We start from the raw sequence: 23,755 nt of genomic DNA, 5'->3' as shown, positions 1-23,755 counted from the left end.
CACAAGAAGAAAGAAAAGCAGCAAATCCTCACGACTGATGAATAGATTATGAAAGAATTGTGGCCAATTCTTTAATTGTAAGTCAAATAATTCATGAAACAGCTCATTGTTCCTTTAATTAATTTTTTTAATGCATTAAATTATGAATCTGTTTCATATCCAAGTTATACCACAAGGGAGAACATTTTAACTCCACACAGAGTGGGACAGGAGAGAGTGTTAAAGGAATAGCATAATGTTTAACAAGTCTTATTCTCCTTCTCACTGAGACTTAGATTGGAAAAATGTCCGTAGCATAAGGACTGATAGGAGCCAACCCCGGACATATCCTAAATTCTCACGGATAAAAAGGCCAAAATATCATTCGTTTGAATCATACAAAAACAGAAGTCACTCCTCTAAGCTCGAGGTCACGAGTGGTGGATTTTATCAGTGTTCGATCAGAGACAAGCTAACGGTTTCTACCTGTGTCCAGTCTTTATGCTAAGCTAAGCTAACATCTAACTGCCAGCAAGAAAGGGAATGAGCGTTTTCCCCCAAAATGTTAAACTTTTCCTTTTAACGTTTGAGCTTCAGCCAACCTTTTTCAGGGGGAGCTCCTTCATGCTCTGGGTGTAAATCATCATATCATCAGCATAATGAACGTGTCCAATCTCGACTTTCGTATCGTATGAGATTCCTCTGTCGAGGATCTGTGCGGATTCACGTGTCTGATGTCTGTTTAATCCTTCACTATGTAGTTGATTGTTGCAGCTGACTGTTCTGTCTCACGGGGCTGAGTGGCTTCACTGCGGCTCCTTAATCTCATCATAGCTCAAGAAAATGGGATCATCCTTATCCATTAGTCTTTTACTGTAGGGGCAATAATGTAATACGAATGAGCCCTCGAAGAGCTGAGACAACAATCTCGCCACAAGATCCATTTGGTGGCTGTTCCAGAGCTTTCACGTGAACTTCCTCATCAGTTGGAGTCACGGATTTGTGGATATTCAGAATTTTCTCAGCCGTTTAAGTTTTTTTTTTAATAATTGAGGTTTGCATGAAAAGCATTTAAGTTCGGCTGGAGCGAGCGATTGTTCTCATCACGATCAATCACTTTCCTTTTCTTTCTTCATGTTTAGAGTTGCAGAAATTTTGAAGAAAAGTATAATAGAGCCCCAAAGATATTCAACTTATAATGATACAGAGCAAATAATAAGGAAATCTAAGAAGCTGGAACTTGAAACTGTCTGACTTCCTTTTGCTTATAAATTACGTTAATAATTAATTGGTTATCAGAGGTGTGGTCCAGTATTCTGTCCATCCACCACTAGTCTATTAAGTGAATAGTTGTTTCAGCATCACACCATCCTGCTCTAGAATTTGTTCTCATCAATTTCGATTTCCCGCAGTGTATTTGTATAGATTTTGTTCAACTATTGTTTCTAAACAATAACTTGATTGCCTTTAACCATCGCTTGCAAATTGTTGCTTCCCTTCTCTTACTCCTAGAAAAACCTAAGGGTTGTAACATACAGTACTGTACAGATAGAAAGATTTTATTTGATATGGATTAAAAATGACTTCAAATTTTAGCAAAAGTCGGCTGATTTCTGTAACAATTATCTTTTTGTAAAACTTTACTCTGGAAGTCTTTAACGTGCTCTATTGAATTTTGTTGTTCCACAAACTAAATCAAATCAAACTGTTATTGAGGGTTTGACATCGCAGTTGTTTGGTTGACGTTTGTTCTCCCTGTCTGATCTCTGTGTGCCTCAGGGACGCTGCACCTAGTCTTTGACGATGAAGTTTAACTTGTTCAGAAGGCCAGAGGCCATGGCGGCCGCCGAGCCCACCGGTGCCACCGGTGCCACCACCACCGCCACCGGGTCTCCCACCCCGGCCGTTATCTCCACCACGTCGCTGGACACCTCCGGCTCCAACGGCACCGAGATCAGCAAGAATGACATGTTTGAGGAAATCAAGAGCAAGTTTTTGAATGAAATCGACAAAATCCCACGTAAGCAGTCGGCCAACGAGTTCTGAGATTCAAAACGGTCTTTATCTGACGAAAAAAAAAAATACCATGGTAACCATTCAGTCTAAATTTTCCCTCTGTTGTTTTGACACTGACAGTGCCTCCGTGGGCTCTGATTGCCATCGCTGTGGTGGCCGCATTGCTCATCCTCACCTGCTGCTTCTGCATTATCAAGAAATGCTGCTGCAAGAAGAAGAAGAACAAGAAAGGGAAGAAGGGCAAGGACGGCTTCAACATGAAGAACATGCAGGGAGGCGAGGTATGACGCCTCGTGCTTCCTACATGCTGGAGAGCCACAGGATGTTTTGGATGATGCCTTGCCTCTTCCCTTCCACCATGTGCAACCTTCAGTTATCTGTTCAAGTTTTGATTAGTATCGTTTATGACATTTATTGCTGAGTTTTTATTCATTGACATATGTCTCCGGCTAACCAAATTTGATCTTTCACCAGCAGCTGTTTTAGGCCAGACTGTAGAGGACACAAGGAGAGCTCTCTTCCCCTCCTTTTATTTGATGTTGTTGCGGTGGTGGTGGTTGTTTTAACGTGTGGCGTATTCCATTGTGGCCCGTGGTGAAAAAAATGACACGCTTTGTTACGACGGTGGCAAAGAATAATGAGAACCGTGAGGTGGGAGGCTTGTTTTGACTATAGTCGCGAGCACAAAGCGCTAAAGATAATGGATGAAAGGCATGAGACTTGCAGGAAAGTTGGAAAGCAGAAAATCAGAGGATAAAAAGAAAAAATCCAGTGATTAATTTGAGAGCTCACCAGCTGACTTCACCATAGATTGCCTTGTACTCCAGTGACAGTTGATTAAGCCAATCAATTACTTGTGTCGGCGACGAGAAAACAAGCTGAAAAAACAAGCGTGTCATTTCTCATCGCAATTGGTGTGACGGTGTCGTTGACTGCCTCTCTTTTTGTAGTGTGTGCGGTGTCTTGTGAGTTGAATCTCTTTCCTTTCTCTGCTCTCCTCCTTTCTTTTTTTCCGCTTTGTGTCCGTCTTGTGTGTGCCTCGTGTTTCTTGACTGTGGTGGACTCCCGCTCTACGGTAGGTGGATAGCTCACGTCGACGCTCTCTGGCCCCCCGGGGGCGGCAGGGGGGTTTCATGGAATGAAAGTCGTAGCTTCCTTTTGCTTTTTTTAAAAAAATACATTTTTTTTTTTTTAGTCCTCCCCAAATTCTTTATTTTTGTTATGACAGCTTGGGAATGCAACAATGGAAAGCTATGATGATGTGCTCCATAAACCCCAAAGAGGAGAGTCTAACCATCTAACGCATTGTTCCTGGGACAATGTAACTGTAACTCGCACCAATATGGAAAGTATTGGACTAGGAGATGATATGCAAGACACTTTTAACACTATTAATCTGTGCATGCGATAAAGGGCATGGTTGGTTGTTTGGGAGACATGGGAACGGTGATGATAAAACTGCATGAAAAAGAGCCAAATACTTGCAAATCTCTCCGTTTGGTTGTAGTAGTCCAGGAGGAGGTAGAATGTGGAGACACTGGATGGCCTGGGAAAAAAAGAGAAGAGTCAAAAACTCTTTAAATTCAAGGTCACCTTGGCAATGATGCTTTGATTCAACTGCAGTAATAACAGTGCAACAACGATAAGACTCTACATTATTCAAATGCTGTAGCGGGCTGTGCCCTTTTAATCCTGAACCATCTATTGTAATGACGTTGAGCTGAAAAAAAAAAAACGGGCGTTCGTTTGGTGCCACGTAAATTTAGAGGTGAAACAAGACGTGCAGGTTAAAAATGAAAACTTGCAAGGGTCTAAATTAAAATCACTAGGTTACCTGAAAGTCATTATGTCTTGTTTGCCTTTTAGTGTGCATTGGCGTTTTGCTGTTGTGAGCTAGTTCCTCTGGGGTTTTTTTTTATACAAACATTTATCTCCTTGTTCATTTGGCCTCAAAATCAGCCCTTTGACAAACAAAGAGAACGACGCCATTATCTGATTTCGGTGCAAAAAAAAAGAATCCCTCTTAGTGGAACAAGCATGCAATGCCTCCACTGACTCTGGCTGTCGAACTGCACAAGCATGTCAAAAGGAATTTGCCCAGTGATCCCCAAAAGAACGCTGAAGACGAGGTGTGCGGAGTCATTCGAACGTACCAAAAAAAATGTGCTCATGTGTTTGCGATGTGAATGATAAACCCCCTGGTTATTATCATCAGGTGCTGTGCAGGTAAGCAGTGACCAAAACATGTATCTCCCACGTAAAAAAGAAAAGAAAAGAAACAACAACTGCTGGAGTTCCAGTGTCTGTGGCATGCCGGCTGTGGTGGGGGAGCCCTGTGTTCTGACTCCGGGCCGCCCTATGAACCTTTGACACTGTGCCCCGTTCTTGTCACCCCTCACACCACAGACACACCAGGACGACGACGACGACGAAGAAGGGGAGACCGGACTGACGGAGGAGGAGAAGGAGGAGGAGGAGAAAGAGGAGGAGAAACTGGGCAAGCTGCAGTACTCGATAGATTACGACTTTGAGAACACCAAGGTCTGTGTGTTTTCACGCGGTCAAAGAATCACAGTCAGTGTCAGAGGCGTAGTAGAGCAACGTCAGGTGTGCAATGTCTGATATGGCGACATGCGTTGTGGCATTTTGATGGAACATTTTCCACCAGTCTGGTATTTTCCATCTCCCTGAAATTCTCCTGTGCTTTCGGGAAAAAGTTCCAAAAAATTCTGGGAAATTACTCCGATTCGCTTTATGGCTTGGGATTAGATGACAAGTCCGATTGCTCTGTCAGGTTTGTAGATTCATCCTGATCCTGGCCAATGTATGAATGGCTGACTTGCAAAAGCCTCAGCAGAGCAAGAGAACGATCCTTTTCGCAGCGAGACTGGAAGGAACCAAAGGGATAAACCATTGAATCAATGGTTTTGTGCAACAAACCTGGGTGAGATGAACGACATCCGTAACGGCCTAAAGTGCTCCGAGAGCAGGATTAAAGTCATAGGCTATTTCAAATTTAGTTTATATCATGTAGAAACCGAAGACCTTAAAAAAGAGTGTCACACAAAGTTATCACACTGAATTGGAAACTGTGACATCCAATATTTCTCCAGCCAGGCGAGTGGTTTGTGATTGATTGCGCGGCTTAACTTTTCAGATGATGTGATATAACCAGGCTGAGGCAGTGACCCTGATTCTTTTCTCTCTCTTTTTTTCTTTGCCTGGTTCAAATTCTGCCCCCCCCCCCCCCCCCCCCCACCCCACATCACGTCCTCTCCCCCCGCGCCCGCAGCTCACGGTTGGCATCCTTCAAGCTGCCGACCTCATCTCCATGGACTCGGGCGGAACCTCCGATCCCTACGTCAAGGTCCACCTCTTCCCCGACAAGAAGAAGAAGCATGACACCAAGGTGCACAAGAAGACGCTGAACCCCGTCTTCAACGAGACGTTTGTGTTCAAGGTTTGTCCCCCCGCATGCTTACACCACACAGTGCAGTACGTCTTGCAGGTGCAGTTCACCCTGCTTTCATATGATCCAATGCCGCTGGGTGCGAGAAGAGAAACACCGATCAAACCTTTTTGGACGATAGTGAGCATCGTAACCCCCCTGAATGCAGGTCTCCGATGGAGTGCGAGTGTAACGGCACTGACTGTGTCTTGTCGGGTTTATCCGGATGTGTGTTTGCACTCACTGGCCTGTGCAGCCTACATGCCGCTCGCTCCTGTCCTGGCTAATAAGGCCCGCTGAGACCTCGCCAGCGGCTCTGAGCCGTGGAAACTCTGCCTGTCTGCGAATTTACAGCAAAAGAAAAGAAAAACACACACAAAAGAAAACCCAACCACACCTCTTCTCTCCCAGACAGAGGCGTAGATCTGTTCACACACAGCGACAGATATCGCGTCACTGTCCAGGTTGAGTGGACATGTATTTCATCCCATCCTCATTCTAGAAGGTTTCTGTCGGCTGGAGCATGTCGTCTTTTACCAATATCTTTCTTAAATGATTGAACCAGAGCCAATATCTTGTCATTTGATTTCATTTATGTTATTCAAAAGCTATTTGTCCTTTTTAATTGAACCTAATCAAGTCTATTTTTCCATTGTCTATTGTTTCTGCCTGTTTGTTCACATAACATGTATTGATATGGATTATAGGTGATCAAGATATTGGAGCATTTTTAAGAGAAGTGGATTAGGGGAATTGTGGTGAATATGTAAAATACATTTGAAACACATCGAATTAACCTTATGAAACAATCTTTTTACTGTACCTGTTTCCATGTAGCCTATTCATTTTTTTGATAATTCAATTCCCTGCAATACAATACAAATCAGTGGCTAACTATATACTATAGCACGAGTGCAACAATGACCTAACTTTTTGTTTAAATTAAAAATAAATATTCCTTTTGGGGAAGTGACCCAACAGTAAAATAAAAATAACACTAAATCCAGGTTAAAGAACCCCGATGGTACGAAAGAAAAGAAGGTATGAAGGCATAAAGCAGCACAACCCTGTGTTTGTCGACCAGGTGCCCTACGAGGAACTTGGGGGCAAGACGCTGGTGATGTCCGTGTACGATTACGACCGATTTTCCAAACATGACGTCATCGGAGAGGTGAAAGTTCCCATGAACACCATCGACCTGGGACGGCCGATCGAGGAGTGGAAGGATCTGGAGAGCGCAGACCAAGAGGAGGTGCGGTGAAGAACCAGACTGACTGAGTATAAGGGAGGAGTCTGGTAATATCTTTGTCATTGTCAACAGAGCCCATGAAAAAAAAACCCCAAAAAACAAAGCAACTACACAAAACTAAATTAATTCTAACTTGCCTCCATGCTTCTAACAAACACTATGTATCAAGCCTGATATGTGCGCTATTAGATTTCTACTGCGGTCCAAAAAAAAAACAGTGAGCCACACACAATCCTTCATCAGGACGTAAATGGGTATATACACTGATCAGCCACAACATTAATGAAGTAACTGGTTTTAATGTTTTGCACCTCCAAAGAATGCACTGCTTATGCACATCAGTGCCCTGCTGTTTCAAGAAATGATTTCGAGCGTGTTCATTTCGTAGGAAAACAATGGGCGTGGAGTCCTGCTTTTATTTAGCAAAACACAAGCACTGTTGGATTCCTTCTTTTCATGGGATTTGTTGATGAGAAAAAACATAGAGCGACATGATCAGCTTTAATATTTTAGGATCATTTAGTTCAATCAGGATCAATTTAGAGTTGTTCAAAGAGTTATTTCATCAAAGTGCACAACACTTCTGGAATCAAATTCATTTGTTTCTTCCAGTTGTGAAAGCAGGGTTCAGATATTTTCTTGATGCCACTGTGAGGTTGTTGTTGTTTTATTAACAGAATGTACAGAGTGGTCAGATGTTCTTCTTATTATCCGTGGTACTGCTTGTTAACTTCATTGCAGTCGTCCCAGTGGACGCTGGAAATGTCCGAGCTATCCCGAATGGTTATTGGGCCGTTTGTCCAGTTGGTTGGTGTTGTCTGACGAGTGTGTGCTTGTCCTTCCCGTCTCCCGACCCGCGCTCAGCCTGAGAAACTGGGAGACATCTGCATCTCGCTGCGTTACGTCCCCACCGCTGGAAAGCTCACCGTCTGCATCCTGGAGGCAAAGAATCTGAAGAAGATGGACGCCTGCGGACTATCTGGTAGAGAAATGTCACAATCGCTTCAAATGCTGCCGGCCGAATTTAAATGATGGGGTCTGGTGCCGTTGAGATCGGTTTAGTGCTCAGTTTTTGTTTGTCCATGACTGTGGCATTGAACAAAATATCTTTGGTCACTGTGGGCAGTTTTAGGGCACATTTTTTCTCAGTCACAATTGCAATTTTCTCAGTTCAAATGCAAAAAAAATAAGGGATAAACTAATACAGAGAGCAATCAGGAAATCAAAATGATGGGGAAAAAACGTTTGGGCACACCTGGTCAAAATATCTGTTGCTGGGAATAGTAACTGTGCACGAGTGAAAGATGAACTGATCTGCAGAAGGCATTGAATTTAAGATAAAACATATCCAATGTGTTTTATTTTATTTTGTACAACTTGAAAAAGGGGATGCAAAAGTTTGGGCAGCCCAAGTGACAAGAGACACGGTGACTTTTACCAAGGTCTCAGGACTTTAATTATCCTCTTAGGGCTACAGATTGCTCACAATAATTATAAGGGAAAGGCCAAGTAATGCAAATTTCAAAGATTCAGAATATCTCTGAATCCTTAAAACTTGTCCCAACAAGGATCAGCCATTAAATAGCAGGTGACTGTTTCCTCTGTTACGGATAACTGGAGCTGTATAATGAGCAATAAAAATCAAAGCAAATATTGCAGAAAAATATTAAGAGAGTCATAAATCTGCCTTGATGGTTGTTGTTGTTGACCATATCGATGCCCTTTGTAGATCCCTACGTCAAGATCCAGCTGCTGCAGGGTGGTAAGCGTCTGAAGAAGAAGAAGACTACGGTGAAGAAGAACACACTAAATCCGTACTACAATGAATCCTTCAGCTTTGAAATCCCCCTAGAGCAGATGCAGGTACAGTGCAAGACACATCCGATCTCTTGAACTTGATGCGTTAGTAATCAAAGCTGATCTGTGCCTCTCTCCTTCCAAGCACATATCTGCACTCACATTCAAACAATGTGACGACTTCACAACGGAGAAATCACAGGCACCTGTCTCATTTCCCTCGCAGAAAATCTTGGTGGCGGTCACAGTGTTCGATTACGACAAGATCGGTAAGAACGACGCCATCGGGAAGATCTTCGTGGGCAGCAAGGCGACCGGTCTGGGCCTGAAGCACTGGTCCGACATGCTGGCCAACCCGCGCCGCCCCATCGCCCAGTGGCACGCATTGCAACCCGAGGAGGACATTGATGGTCAGCTGGCGTCTTTGGCTGCAAAGAAGTAACATGCTCCACCGACCAGCTAATGCACTAACTCAGAAATCCAACCCCCCCCCCCCCCCCCCCCCCCCCCCCTTACTTTGCATGAAACCCATGACTTAACACGTGGCGACTCGTCGCGACAACTGCTCAGCAAAAAAGAGACATCGTAGAATATCTTGCTCATTCATTCACGGTAAAGACGGAAAAAAAAAAAACCCAAACTCTTTTTAAACATCACATTTCCCACGTTAGTGTTGGCTGAGAAGAGTGGCGTCGGGCTATTGATTGGGCGAAGGGGTTCCTGAACGATCGACTCGTGGTCTTTCTTTCGTCGGAAGAAAACGTAGAAACTGATTCTTAGGGTGCTGACACTGAACGAAAGTCTCGGTGAAGACGATTCTGGAAATAGAGCTTTAGTTTAGTTAGTGGCGCATGCTTTACTTACCTCCCCCGCTGCTCTGCATTCACCACGTCCAGCGTTGTATCTTGCTAATAAGTGTGCTATAACTTGCAATAGAAAGTACCGTAGTACGGGGCTATTTTTTCCCGCACAGAGTCCGGCACTCCGTTTGAGTCTATTCATGCAAACAACATTTGGTTGAGGACGAGTGAGGTCGAGGTCGTTGGATTGCAATGTGTTGTAAAAAAAAAAAAAGGAAAAAAGAAAAAAGGATCAATTCATTTCATCAGCTCACGTTTGAGGAGGAGATGCACACAGTGCAGTCGCGTACAGTGTGGGCAGGGACGCCAGCGTCATCTGCTCTTTGTTGCTTTGTTTTTCTGTGTTGCCACGAAGGAGCCGCCTATGCATTTGAGGTTCAACACACGTTCGTCTGTGTCTTCGGACAGATCTAATGTAGTGCAGGAACACAAAGGGTGCCTTTCCTGATACAGTAGGCGTCGGTGTCTACACACTGCGAATGTGCCATCTGAAATATGTCTTGAGCTGCGTTGACCGCTTGGATGTAAAAACCTCGCTCGCCCACACAGGGACGCGGGGCTACCAGAGGGTTTACCAATGAAGTTCAAAACAACTATCACAATGCTTCCGGATTCCGCTGTTGCGTCCGAAAAAATTGCTACCTGTCGCATTTTGTTTTTTAAATATCCATTCAACTGAATACATGTCTTTCTTTGAAGAATGTAGTAGTTTACACTAAAGCCAACGTAAGTACCGATAAGACAAAGATGTTTTCATAGAGAACTGATGTTGAAAGCTGCAACTGCACTTTTAAAGCGAACGGGGGGGGTTCAACTACAAAATGCAGGTTTGTGAAATGTCAACAACGTGCTCCATCAAACATATGACATATGACACAATATACATGTCCAGGATCCATTCGCTTGAACCAAATAGAGCCGCAGAGTCGAGCATGTATCACACCATCAGAGTATTTCACGTTGTTTAGAACAATCATTCATTAGACACAAGCTTTGTAAAAACCTGCAGGCGACGTGCTGCAACATGGTGGCGTTTAAACTTCATCACAGACTTGCTGTGTCAGTGTGACGTGCAGAGGAATGGAGGTGAAGAGGCCATCAGGCTTTTGACCAACTGAACACCCGGTTGTGATTTTAAAAAGAAAAGACTGCTGCATTAATAGGACTAATAGAATTCATTTGGAGAATCATCCGACTGAATTCAAGAGGTTCTTTAGGAAGTCCTCAAGGTGATTTTAAGAATTAAAAAAAAAAAAAATCAAACTCTTTTTTTAGAGTCCAAGAATCAAGTAAAATCAATGTTTAAGAATCGAGCAGAACAAACAGTTTTAAACTATTAACGAATATATATATATATTTAAATTGATTACATGGCCACTTTTTGATAAGAAAATAAAGTTAAATTCATTTAGACACCAGTGTCTTTGTCCTGTTTTTTTAAAATTAAATTTAAAAAGATAAAATAGTGTCTAGGGATGAAATGAACCACACATGGGATTTGAAATTGTCGTGATGCAGACTTTGGTATAATTAGTGTCACAATATGCAATAAACTCGGACAAGCTGCTGCAACTTAGGGTTTGTTCAAAGCAGATTACACTTTTTGAGTCATGTAATCCGAGAAAGAGAAGTTCAAATGTGAGGACAGACTTCAGTTTTCCCTCCGAATGTGCGTAAGTTGTAAAATCCACATGATCGCAGTCTTTCTTTGCCACCAGGGATAAGGGTGACTCTAAAAGGAAGGAAAACAGCAGCGCACAGATCGGTCCACCAACAGTTCTTCTTCCTAGCGTTGACATTATGCATTGCTCAGATCTGTGAATAGGCTACAGCATGTATTGACAAGACGATGTAAATAGCAGCATGTCTTAAAGAAGAGTCATTATTATATTGTGTATGTGTGTGTGTTTGTGTTCTATGTCATTTTTGATAATAAAAAGAGAGTAAAAGAAAAAACTGAGTATGCACTGACTGCAAAGTGTATGTATTTTTGCTAAATGGGAATGAATGTATGTCTGAATAATTCATGTTCGGGTTCACGGGCTCCTTTAAAGCCTGGAATTATAGCAGGGTTGCTTTATGTGAAGATCCACTTAGTTTTGCCATAAAACTGCACGAGTGTCTACTTTTCTGTCATTGTTATGTGTGTGTGTGTCCCTCTGTGCTAAATCCAGTGTAACTGGGCTACAGGTCATGTAATTATTGTTCATTATGCTTGCACTTGTTATCGCAGTTTCGGTCGCTGACCAGTAAACTGTACATGTAAAAAAAAGAAAGAAAAGAAAAGGAGAATATTTGCTGGCTCCTTGTTTTTCTATCTCAGTGTACCATAAGTGTTTCCTTCATTTACTCCTGCCAGATGAGTGTCAAGTCATAGTTAATCAAATGTAGTGGACAACTTTTTTTCCTTTCTTCATTTCCCGTGCTTCATACAGCAAAATTGTACATTTTCGTCTTATTGCTATTCAAATAAACCTGCTCTCATCTGTCTGGTCATACAAAAGAAGTGAGTGAAATCAGTATTTTGCATTTAAAATGAACCCATTTTTTTAAAGAGCTATTAAAAACAGTATTTTTAAAATTTATTTTCTGAGTTAGTGTGTGTGAAATACTATTACTGCATATTATTGATGCAGTCCTCTTGAAGTAGCTCCGGTCTGATAATCAGGCGATCAATAATCCTTTCATTACCAAACGTCACTTTGCGAGTGAACACACAGTTCAGCTAATGGGCTGCAGTGGGATGAGCCGGTGTTGTGTCACCTGTGCATGCAATGAGATATCGATTGCTGTATCTGTCGTGACATCTCTAATGTGGGGATTTTTTTTTTTTTTACAAATTCATACAGTGGATGAAGATGAACAATTACAGTTTTCACCGTGACAGTCCATCTCTCAGAGTATAACGTGTCTGTGTCCCTGGGGTTTGGAGGAAGACAGACATTGCACGTTCACATGTTTAATATCTACAAGATTCATTTCCACAGTCTGTTGTCAAATGTAAGTTCATTAGAAGCGCCTCATTACATTCCTCTCTACAACTTGTGTAATTTCTCACTCTCGTCTACATATTGTGTCTATCTACATCCAATCTATAGTCTCAGTGTCCTATTTTGTGTATCTGCAATAAGACCAATTGATCCTGTGTTTGTTTGTTTGTTTGTTTGGGGTTTAATCGGGGAAATACAGTATATGAATTTGTCCCTTCTCTGCAATGCAGGCAACAGAATCCCTGTCTTCCTGGGTCTCACGAGCTGTCTTGAGCACAGCGTCGACCCATTCAGTGCAGAACAACATTCGCAATGCAATACTGCCAACCTGCTGCTTCAGTAAACCTGCTGGCTCCTCCTATGTGTACATATATCCACGACACAGAACATCCAAAGAGACGATTGTAATGCACCCACCTACTGAGCAACATAGACAAGGGAACTGCTTGAATTTAACTCGTTTTTTGTCTCGTTGTAGAGGTGTGTCGCTAGTTTTTGTGAGCTGCATGATTTATTTCCTTACAAAAAAATCCATGTTTTCCAGCAAAGGAGACAACAAAAAGACCAAAAAACTTGTACTCATATATCACTCTGTAGAACTGGAGTACTCAAGGGAACCAAAATATGGGATGTTGTCAGGGCTTATCTCTGTGTTGTAAAAATGTAATCATAGGAAATAAAGGCATTTTAAGTAGCCTTGTCCCGAGTGGTGTGTAAATGGCGTCAGACGTTGCTTTTCCACTTGTGGTCACTGGGTGGCATCATGCGCAGCATGTTACAGATAAATGAGACGACGAAACGAGGATGACAGACCAAACTCAACTGAAGCACATCTGCCGAGAGATGAGCTTGGTGTTATTCTGAGTTCAGATTAATATTATGCATTTAATGTGGGGCATTTAACAAAAGTCAAATAAACACACGGTTGTGACAGATTTGAGGCCTTTTGGTTATATACAATCCATATAACGTAATCTTTAAATAAAAAAAGATTTTTTTTTATAATCAACGACTAAAATTATGCCTTTCTCATCCATGTTGGTTTAACCATAAAAGTTGAGTTTCAAATTCTTAAACCTGGAAACAGCAGCTGAAGTGAGCAAATATCACTTCCACCATCTAGTGATGAAGATCATGTGATGTGATCAAAAGCTCCAAAACATCTACTCATTTCCCATTAAGGTAAGATTGTTTCATCAATTATCATTACTCATTTGACGACAGACTAAGACAGTGAGTTGGTGACAGGTTGATATCGCAACAACATGCAAGTCTGATTTCGCTGTGGTGCTAACAGTTACTTTCCTTCCTCTACGGTCACATTTTGCACAGCTGATTGTGTTTATATTGCAGGTTAAGGGGGGGAAAGCCTGTCAATGGTGACATCATAGTCCAAGGTGAAGCTGCTAAATCAAAAATGACGCTCCCCCCCGTTTCTGAGAAAGGCAGCTCGTCCATCACTCTCTGCTCCCGATAGCCCAGAGCCGAGTTTCACGGTCTGCATATGGAACCGAATATTGCAGTTTCCATGGCAATACCTACGTGAAGATACATGCAGTATTTTGTCCTTCTATCAATGCCGGGATACTGACAACGCAGTTTTATTGATGGTTTTCCTGTGGGTAATAATTTGTTTATTTTAACAAAGGTGGGGGGAAAAAACCCAGAAGACCGTGTCATGTTTGCATTTGTCTTTATTTAGAAATCTTTAAGGAATATACAGTATAAAAGGTAATTTCATGTATTTTCTGTCTGGGAACATCTTACGTCTATAAATACAGTACATGTTGGGGGACGGTGATACCTGATGTGAAATGTGTTTTTAGACCTGTCAGTCACTCAACGGACAATGGAAAAGCAGCCTGACTTATAAACACCTCTCAATCAAAAAAAACAAGGATGGACTCAATCCTCCAAAACCACTCCAAAAATCGACATACGTGCTCTCTGGGGATATATCATATTGATAAACATGTAAATATTGCTTCTGCTATTCTTCCATCCTCTTCTCACTTGGACAGTTTAGTGATGACGCGGATTAAAGCTCCATTTTCATCCTTCAGCCTCTGGTTCTCCATCTTAAGCTCTGCTTTGACCTGAACAGAGAACATGACACAATAAAAGTGGGCATAGAGCAAAATTATATTTTGGTCATAACCTGGAGAGTGGAACATGTCTTAGAGAAAGACTGTATATAAAGATGGACGATGCGTTTCTACTTCCTCCCACAGTAAAAAAATGAAGCAAAAATATCCGGCATATGAGCACTGCTAATTTGCAAGTCAGCCTCGGCTGTCAATCATGATATTTCACCTCATTTTTATAGCATTAAATAACGGATTCAAACCAAATTCACCAGAAACATGGGAAGAGGCGAGGTTCATGACCTGTACTGCAGCCAGCCACCAGGGGGCAATGCAGGTGTTTTTGCTTAACTTTTGGGGAAGCAGTCATGTCATCCATCTTTATATACAGTCTACGGTCTTGTCATGTTGTCAACATCAGAAGTCACCAAAACACAAATTGGACATTTGCCACATGCGTGGCTTATAAAACACATTCATGTTTGCCATATAATAACAATACAAGTTATTTTGTGTGTTGTCCCTTACTTTTTTATTTTGAGTGAATTATTATGTTCGGTTTGATCAGGTAATGGTCAGTGGTAATATTCTAGCCTGTTTTTGGAATTGAAAAATGTAATATTTCAAATTTTCTTTTAGGCTTAGTTTCTTTTTTTAGCCCTCGTCTAAATCATCTCACAGTTTTAAAGTGAACAAAAGCACAGGCACGATCGTCTGTTCTAGCTGGAATTGCCAAATTTATTATCAGGAAGGATATAACAAAATAAAACAACACACACACACACACACACACACACACACACACAATCTTGTACAGTTGCCTTCACTGACACAGACACAATTGGACCAGACTCTCTCATTCAAATCCACATAACAGTACGCCTCTGTTGTGAACGTCTACTTTCAGACCGCGTTTGTTTGGACCTCTCATTCACAGATAACAAAAGGGTTTTGTTTGCGTCCTCCTGGGCATGACACAGCACACATTTGTGAACGTTAAATAGCAGTTGGATATTGATGGTTCAAATGAAAACCGCTGTAGACAGAGCAGCTTACACCCTGGCACAGAGTCCCAGAGACACTCATTTGATTGTTTGTTGTTCTGTCTCATTACACATCAGCTTATCTTTCTCCTGGGTGGAAAAATCCTGCTTTATTCTTACTGTAACTACTACCATTGTAAAAAAAAATAAAGTGAAGGTACAAAGAGAAATCATTTTTAAAAACATTTACCTTCAACTGTTCTTCTACATCTGTTATCCTTTTTTTAAGACTCCAACTCTCCTGTAAAGAACAACATTCACATTCAATAAAGATATTGCAAATCAAGACTGCAACTGAAACCAAAGAGACTGAAAACATGTTGCCATGACTGCACTAGTACAGTTTTAGTATAACGCTGAGTTCATACCTTTTTTTCAGCCTCAAGCATGCTGGAGTCACAGTCCCCAGGTCTTCCCTTCTGCAGCAATGACAAGTTATGGTACGATAGATTATAGCACAATGTGTAGAAGCTTTGTCATTTTGGGTCTGATATGAAATATCCAAAGAAACTATTATTAGTTAGGAAACTAGTTTCAAATACAGCCCTGGCAGTAATAACAATGCAGCAACGTTTTTTTTTCATGCCACATGTCATTCAGATTATATATTATGACCTCATGAGAGTATGGGGAAGATACTTCTGTGTTTAATGAGCGACGATTTCAATTATGACTTGAAGACAAATCACTTCTTCACTTGCCTCTTCAGCAAACTTTCCATTCAGTTCGGTCACACCCATGAATGTGGAAGGGGCACGTTAATTGTTGACTTCATTATGTGCAGTTCGGTACCTGAGCTCTTTGCAGCTGGTCCTGAATCATCACGAGTTCCTGTTTACTTGTTTCCAGCCTGGATTTGAGCCTTTGATTGGTGGCCAGGGCCTTTTCATACATCTACGGAATAAAAGCACTTGTTAGGATTTCGAAAGAAGAGTTTTATCGTATCCCCCCCCCACAGCACAGACTAACAACAGTGTGACTGTGTTTGTGTGGTAGTCCTTACTGTTAATTATGGTTATTTCATCATGCATCATGACGTTTTCATGTTGGCACATTGCCATAAATTTTATCCGGGTGTCCTGATGAATCATTCTGGCCAAATTTCAAAATGTTGGTTATATTGCCACGAACATAATTTCTCCCACGGGTTGAATTATAATAACTTTATTGATCCCCTGGCTATTTATGAAGCACCATCATCAGGTCCACTTTTTTATTTATATGACTGCAAAACTAACGACACTATCATCAGCCTTACTTTGTGTTAGTCAAATGTAAAGGAAATGCTAAACACGCACAAGGAACAGGCTAAACATGATACCTGCCAGATATGAGTATTATAGAATTATCAGCGTGAACCATGGTAGCATTAGCATTTAGCTCAAAGCACCATTGTGCCTATCAGTAGCCTTACAGAGAAACGAACCTGGCTATGACTCGTATAAATGAGTTCTTCTGTGTAAAACATCTGACAACAGTGAATGATTTTAATCCCAATAACACGCTGACACCTACAAATTGATTTTTTTTGTCCGGCCTACTTTTAGAAAACCTAGATACTGAATTTACAAAGATATAAAACAGATCAAAACCAGAGAACCTAGCAATTTTTTTTTTAAATCTTTGTTTGCTTAATAGATGATTACTCATCAAAATTGTCAAATTACTTTTGATTAAGTGCTTCAGCTCTACTGTTTAGAGTATGTAACGTGTTGATTTTGTACTTGTCTGTTGGCAGCGCAGCATCCTTTTAGAGGCCGGACATTTATTTAAATTGGATAAGTGACAAAAACTCAGCAATCCCGTGGTGTGTGTATATAGAGTATATCCTTATATCAACTCTGCACAGCACCACGATGAAGGTTCTCGGCTAAAAAGCTTAATTAAAATAAAGACTCTTCCAGTAAATTGTTGAATTATTTCAGTTTGGTTATTTTGTTACTTGAACCCCTCGTTGGCTGGTAAAATAACTGCACACCGTCTCTGCAAATCAACACAGTCAATGCAAAACTGTACATCCACATTCAAGCCGCACCACCTGCCTTTTTATAGTCATTGTTTTCCGTCTCCTCCTCTGCCTTTTTCCTTGCGGATAGTCTGTTCTCTCTCCTTAAGAAGTAGGACTCAGCGTGGTTTGTTGTGTTGTTGGAAACATCAGACGAACCAGATGGGCTCAGTCTGAGGACATGTGAGAGGTATAAAGCATTGAACACACACTTGTTCTGTTTGTGTGTATTAATTGTGCTGATTAAATTAGTGGAAGCTCACCTCGATAGCCTCTCATGCTGAAATAGAGGGGACATGCGTTAGAACTGTCCATAAACTGACCAAAGAAAAAAGAGTCAAATAACAACAATATTGTCAGGTTTTAAATGACAGGTTTTTATCTGTTTTGAAGTTTCAGCTGTATTGAACCCCAACTAAAACCTTATATGGCATAAACAACTCCATCATGACTCAATCCTCTCTTTAAGTAAATGCCCATAACTGCATAAATGTTTGTGTCTCACACAGCTCGACTTCATCATTTGTTCAACAGGCTCAGGTTTGGTCGTGATGTGAGATTCATCAGATACCATGTGAGATCAAATCATTCACGAATGAAGTTGTACTTTGTATCCCGCTGAAGTATACTAACTAAATTATACCATAAACATACTCAATAGGCCACAGGACATATTTTAATTGGTGATCTACCTTCATCATCAGCTTAAAAGCTAGTATTAGGTGACACTACCAGGATTTCCTCACGAAAGACGCAGTTTTCAAAGAAAAGGTATATGGCCGTCTGAAACACCAAGCCAACTTCAAGTTAAAGGGGGGAGGAAATGATTCCTTAAATAAACTGACAGGCACAGATAACTAAACACAGCCAAAAAAGGTAATAGCTCTGGCAGTAGCATTCACAATTTGTTCATTATTGCCTTTTAAAGTTAAAGGTATGCGTGCTGACAGATTTTCAAGCATCATTTCAAGTCTCTGAACTCTGGTTTATACTCTGGTCCAAAGGACTTTAAAGTGTATTTAAACTCAATTAGAAACACTGTTCTCCTGAGAAGAACACCACCATCAGTTGTTTTGGCAGTTGCCCCAAAAATGACATATTACTATATTTCTACAGCATGATGTTGTCCCAAAACCCTAACCTCATATTTATTGTAATCCCTATGACAGCATTAGGTTTTGTGCCTTAACCTAATCCAACGGTACCTATTGTCACAATATATAAAGCTTGACTTATCTTTCAACAGTGACTTGTTATGGCTTTGGTTCTTAGCCAGAACATTAGTCTTAGTTTTGGGATAAAAAAAAAAAATGCCAGTCCATCTGTCGGTTCGGTCTACTGCTTTTGCTGAAGGTTGAAATTATTTTAATTACTTAACACCAACTTAAAGCTTGCGAGGCATAAACACATCCCTCAAAGCCATCGTCACCCTGTCATCTGCTTCAGTAGATGCTCATTACTGCACTAATGTTGACTTCACACAGCTTGGCTCCAGCATTTGTTTGACAGGCTGTCTGGCCGTGTTGGGAATAGTTTACATGTGTGTTACAATGCAGGTGTTTAGGTTTCTAGCCATGCTATCGAAATGGCTCGAGGAGCGATCTGTCAGTGTTGTCAGTTAATGAGTTCACCACTTTGGTCGAGACAAATATCTCACAACGACTGCAGGATCGATTGCAACGAAATTATTCTACTGACTTTACGCATCATCCGCAGCCATTGTCAGGTCAGGTATGGTACCAATCACCTGAAAAAGGCAATGGCATCCCGATATCAGTCTCAGCTGTCCTCTGTTGTTTGCTGCTAATTAGCAAATGCTATATGCTAAGCTAGGATGGTGAACATGCTTATTATTAGGCGACCTGCTAAACATCAGCGTGCTAGTATTGCCATTATAAGCATGTTTGCATGGGCTTGTTAGCGTTTTGCTCAAAGCACCATTGAGCCAAAGAACAGCCTCATAGAGCAAATAGCGTGGCCGCACCTTTCAACAACAAGGTAATTCAAAGTGCTTTAAATAAGAGACAAGAAAGTGAATTAGACAGGATTTGAAAAATACACATATTAGATAGACTTCACATTTATTGTCCCTGAACCTGCAAATCACATCATGTTTATCCTTCTATGTATTTTTTTTTATCAAGTAAGAAAAGCTAATACAACCTGCTCTTTAAGTTTTATTACATCCAACACTGCTGACAAGAGGTGTTTATCTTTCCTGCTGCAGTTAGTTGCACCAGATTACATATTATCTGCTGATATAAACAGTGCACGTAATTCCAAAAGCAGACTGGAGACCAGTGCTCGACCATTTACACGCCTAACAAAATCTTGGAGATAGCAAGTGGATTCTTGGAAAGAGGAATCGGGTCTTAAAATTGCAGACACTCCGTGTAAACACAGTGACAGGCCTCGGCTCAGACATTTACAGATCTCTGGATCTTCCCCAGACTCTGATGTCAGCTCCTTTGAGGCTCTCTCTGGACACTTGGATGTGCTTGGTAAACGGTCATTAATGATATACAGTATGCAGACGCTGAAAAAGCTCTGGTTTAGATTAAGGGACATCACATATAAACAGATGCTAATGGAAAAGTGGCAGTTTTTTTTGTTGTTTTTCCTGCTTGGTCCAATTCATGTGAGTGGCTCTGTCACTAAGCTGTCCTCCAGCCCGTCTAGATCCCATGGGGAACATCTAGTCTGCTGACCAGCTATTCCCAAGTGGAAAATTTGAGCTTCCCGTAGGACTAGCAGAGAGATAAACATCCATAAATACTGCGTCTGAGTTCCCACAAGCCAGTGCTGAGCACTCTATCCCTCCTTCCCTCTGTTCTATGTCATCCTGTCTTTCACCCCTGCTTTCTTTCTCTCGCTCTTTCTTCTTCCTCTCTTCCTGTCGCCCCCTCTCACACACACTGACGTCCATGTTTCTCAATTTATCTTTCCCTAGTGGAATATTTGTTCACATAAACAGATAAGGCTAACTACTGTACAACTTTGCTTTGATTACATTTTTACTTCTTTTTTTGAATTTGTTCATGCATTACAACAGGCCTTAAGAAACACGTCAATCTTGTATCTTGAATCTGGGGTTGTCTCCATAAACAGGTTTGAAAAGTTTTAGGTTGTAGAAAAAACGGTCACCTAAAACAGCATGTAGTGTGCATGTTTTTATAAATAAAACACTGGCAAATGGGAACAAAACCATCTGTAACTATTCATATATGATTGTCAATTAACGTACCAATGTAACTTTATAAAACTGTGTCCTAGCATTACATTACTTCTGATACTGATAGTGCCATAAACATAGTAAAGGGGTTTGTAAGAGAACATTAGAGTCTATTTCAGACTAGGCAGCAAGGGGTCATTACATCACATGATTTTCCATTGATAATGAAGGCCACGTAATCAGTCCAAATAAGGAAAAATTAAAGTTAAAAACAAGCATGAATTATCCCAAGATGCTCTGGCAAAGTAAACACATACAACTCCTCTGTGGTTTGTTACGGAGACCTTTGTTTGATAGTAATGAAACTGTAATGTTGGTGTTTGCAATATGTCAGCTGTGGCATTTCCTCTCAATAAACAACAAGATTAAAGACAATCAGGCCTTACCCTCAGGCTCCTGGTGGTGGAAGAGGATGAAGTCGGAGAAGAGTCGGAGAGAGACTTTCGAATGTGTGGATGATCTTTGTTGTGAGAAAGTAGAGACGACATCGCTCCGGAGCTTCTGAAGCCACTGCATACAGCTGTAATGTGGTCCAAAGTACTGGACTTTCAAAAAAGTTAAACACTTCTTCTCAAACTAAAAAAACCAAAACCCAACTATGAATAAGATGTTGATGAATACATTTATCATCCATGAAATTCAGATGTGCCTCTTTCCTTAGTTAAAGTGAGCAGCATTAGTGTGATCTTCGTGTAATGGTGAGACATTGCATATCTGATGAGAGTGAAAGAACAGCACAAGTGTGAGAGCTCTGGAGGAAGTGGTGGGACTGCGGAGTGGGCGGGCTGTGGTGCATCATGTGTGTGGACACAAGGATTTGACAGCAGTATTGTTCACAAGGGCTCTCAAGGGGATTCGTCATTTCAGCAAAAACGGAATATGTAAAGCATCATTAGTCACATTAATACAGATTTTAGGGCAGCTTATAGATCTAAACAATCATAATTCTTTACATTATTTGTTTATTAATTTTGTGGCTGTTGAAAATAAAAAAAAACAAGTGGCAAGCAGTAAATGTTAGAGTAGAAGTCAAATTCAAAATACAGGCAAATGTGGGTTTATGTCAGGGTGAGAAAAGATTATTAAAAAAAAACTCAACTTGTTAAGGCTAAGGTATAAAGCATGTCTCCTACATTAGTTACTAGACTTTTCTTTTCTTTTTTCAAACTCTCTATTATGAAAAAATATCATGAAACAGATCTCTTACCCCCACTATCACAGTCATTTTTGCTTATTATTTAGCATTATGGTAGTAAACAGGCACCACCTGCTGGCAAAAACTAGTACTTTAACGTTTTCACACACAAAAAAAGGTAATGACAAGATCATTATGTACCAGTGAAATCATGCATTCACATGTACAGTTTACCTAAAAATAACCATACAGCAGCAGACGCTATACATATTGTTGTTAAATTACTACAAGCTTGAAGCACAGTGTCTCATTTCCTCTCACAGTTTGCATCTCTTCTCATTCTGTCGTCTATCATTCTTGTCATTTGTAAATAGTCCAACATAATCAACTCAATCTGAATTTATGTATTATTTAGTTCTATAAAATGTATATTTTATATGATCTATGCCATGAATAATATTATCACAGAACCTTAAAGTAGGTTTGTTGAGAATACAACAGAATACATAAATATTGGACTTTTATATGATTTTTGGAAAAAATTATGAAGTAGCTTGACTTGTCAGATATTTGAATTGTTGCATTTTCCAAATACTGACATTCATGTCTGGTTAGTCGGTGACAGTGAGTTTCTCAGCGGATTTTTTTTTACAATAAAACGCTAAATCCTGCCAAAATATTTGTATTTACCGGAGGATTTGCATCTACGCAAATAATGATGGAAGGCCTCAATTATTTCAATTTCACAATAGCTAGTGGTTAACTTTTGGTAAATATATATTGGTAGGGACTTGCTAAAACCAGCTTCCAATTCGTGTTACGTTTGCCAGAACAATATTTATTTGATAAAAAGCCCAAACTGTAGTTGACTCAAGTAATTTGTGTCCAGCACATTCATTTTTTTCATCTCTTTTTTTTCTCGAAACGTATTTGTTAAAAACAAATTCGACGGTCGCACTCTTATTTTGAAAGTCAATCGAATAACTTCCGTGTTCACAGCCGGCTTTGTTTTATTTTTATAAATACACACGCTTGATAAACTACGCCGAAATCACGTTGAATGAAAATTGTTCTGAATTGAATTTCAAGTTATACGAAGATAAAAGAAAAAAAAGGACGTCGGATCATAGTTTCCTACAGTTGAGTGAGTGCGCAGCCAGGCATAAAAAACACACAGGTGACAAAATTAGCTACTGCACCTGTGCGTCCGTGATGTCCATCACCAGCTTCCGGTTTCTTCTGCTTTGGTCGGCTTGTCGGTCGTGACAGACTGTTGTGGAGGTTGGTGAAAATGATGATGGACAACCGTCGGAGCTGCAGCAGCAGATGAGTTTATCCTTGTCTTGGACTTTACTCATGACTCCATACAAAATGGACGTGGCGCGACAAATCCGGATTCTGGAGCCTCTCAATAGTTCCCGGAAGTGAGCAGCAAAACGTGTTAACTAACTACATAGAGTAGCTACATAACCATGTCGGTCTGCTATATTGTAAATCGATACATTTATTGACTTCTAATTACCAAAAAAAAAAATATCAAAAAATCGCAGTTCTCTCGCTCTGAATAATGTTTTCGAATTGCGTGCCAAGAACTTCCGGGAACTATCTTGAAGTCTGCATTTCATTGGACGGCTCTGGACTGGTGACCTGGAGACCTGGAGACCTGGAGACCGGTGTCCTCTGTGAAGTGGGTCGTCCCGCAAAGTGTGGTTCCTTCCTTCGGTGGATTGTCTGAGGTAGTCTATCTGTTTACTTCTCTGGAGCTTTTGACTTAGTCATACCTTGTACCCCTCAGTAGCAAAGCAAAGTGGTGGGTTGGGTGTGAAAGTTTGTTGGTATTGCCTCACTGTCAGAAACCTTGAAATATTATATTTAATCTCGAAAACCCAAAACTGCACATTTCTATTTAGCTGGAAT

The 23,755-nt window shown here is 40.8% G+C and overlaps 2 protein-coding genes and 1 long non-coding RNA gene across 9 annotated transcripts in view; 2 read left to right on the top strand and 1 right to left on the bottom strand.

The window, feature by feature from the left end:
• The window catches only part of LOC118308846 (synaptotagmin-2), a 28,675-nt gene extending 15,642 nt beyond the window's left edge, over window positions 1-13,033 (top strand). For 2 of the 3 annotated variants that reach the window (XM_035630273.2, XM_035630274.2), the window contains exons 2-9: window positions 1,759-1,999; window positions 2,116-2,276; window positions 4,402-4,536; window positions 5,288-5,455; window positions 6,528-6,695; window positions 7,557-7,674; window positions 8,422-8,555; window positions 8,716-13,033. In XM_035630273.2, coding sequence (XP_035486166.1) covers window positions 1,783-1,999; window positions 2,116-2,276; window positions 4,402-4,536; window positions 5,288-5,455; window positions 6,528-6,695; window positions 7,557-7,674; window positions 8,422-8,555; window positions 8,716-8,931 — 1,317 coding nt within the window. In that variant the 5' untranslated portion in view covers window positions 1,759-1,782 and the 3' untranslated portion in view covers window positions 8,932-13,033. The remainder of the gene's footprint in view (window positions 1-1,758; window positions 2,000-2,115; window positions 2,277-4,401; window positions 4,537-5,287; window positions 5,456-6,527; window positions 6,696-7,556; window positions 7,675-8,421; window positions 8,556-8,715) is intronic. The other variant, XM_035630275.2, reaches the window with a different exon arrangement.
• Window positions 13,034-14,015: 982 nt separating this feature from the next.
• On the bottom strand, window positions 14,016-23,180 carry LOC118308848 (protein phosphatase 1 regulatory subunit 12B). Of its 3 annotated transcripts, XM_035630277.2 has the most exons (8): window positions 23,038-23,180; window positions 21,090-21,223; window positions 17,735-17,751; window positions 17,509-17,644; window positions 16,259-16,360; window positions 15,835-15,885; window positions 15,657-15,707; window positions 14,016-14,435 (listed from the first exon to the last, which is right to left on the bottom strand). In XM_035630277.2, exons 2-8 carry the CDS (start codon window positions 21,189-21,191, stop codon window positions 14,349-14,351), a joined length of 546 nt encoding a protein of 181 aa, XP_035486170.1. In that variant the 5' UTR covers window positions 21,192-21,223; window positions 23,038-23,180; the 3' UTR covers window positions 14,016-14,348. The 3 variants fall into 3 exon arrangements, with proteins under 3 accessions (XP_035486170.1, XP_035486171.1, XP_035486169.1); XM_035630278.2 differs by lacking the exon at window positions 23,038-23,180 and having other exon boundaries at window positions 17,735-17,789; window positions 21,090-22,246; XM_035630276.2 differs by lacking the exon at window positions 23,038-23,180 and having other exon boundaries at window positions 21,090-22,150.
• LOC118308850 overlaps window positions 23,128-23,755 on the top strand; it is a 115,687-nt gene continuing 115,059 nt past the window's right edge. For 2 of the 3 annotated variants that reach the window (XR_004793340.2, XR_004793342.2), the window contains exon 1: window positions 23,432-23,574. This is a non-coding gene — a long non-coding RNA (uncharacterized LOC118308850). Of the gene's footprint in view, window positions 23,263-23,428; window positions 23,575-23,755 lie in introns of those variants that run through there. The other variant, XR_004793341.1, reaches the window with a different exon arrangement.

The sequence above is a fragment of the Scophthalmus maximus genome, chromosome 6 (genome assembly GCF_022379125.1).
Source record: "Scophthalmus maximus strain ysfricsl-2021 chromosome 6, ASM2237912v1, whole genome shotgun sequence".
In the NCBI taxonomy this organism is placed as follows: domain Eukaryota; kingdom Metazoa; phylum Chordata; class Actinopteri; order Pleuronectiformes; family Scophthalmidae; genus Scophthalmus; species Scophthalmus maximus.
The sequence above is the reverse complement of the archived record's forward strand: the minus strand, read 5'-3'. Positions and strand labels throughout refer to the sequence as shown.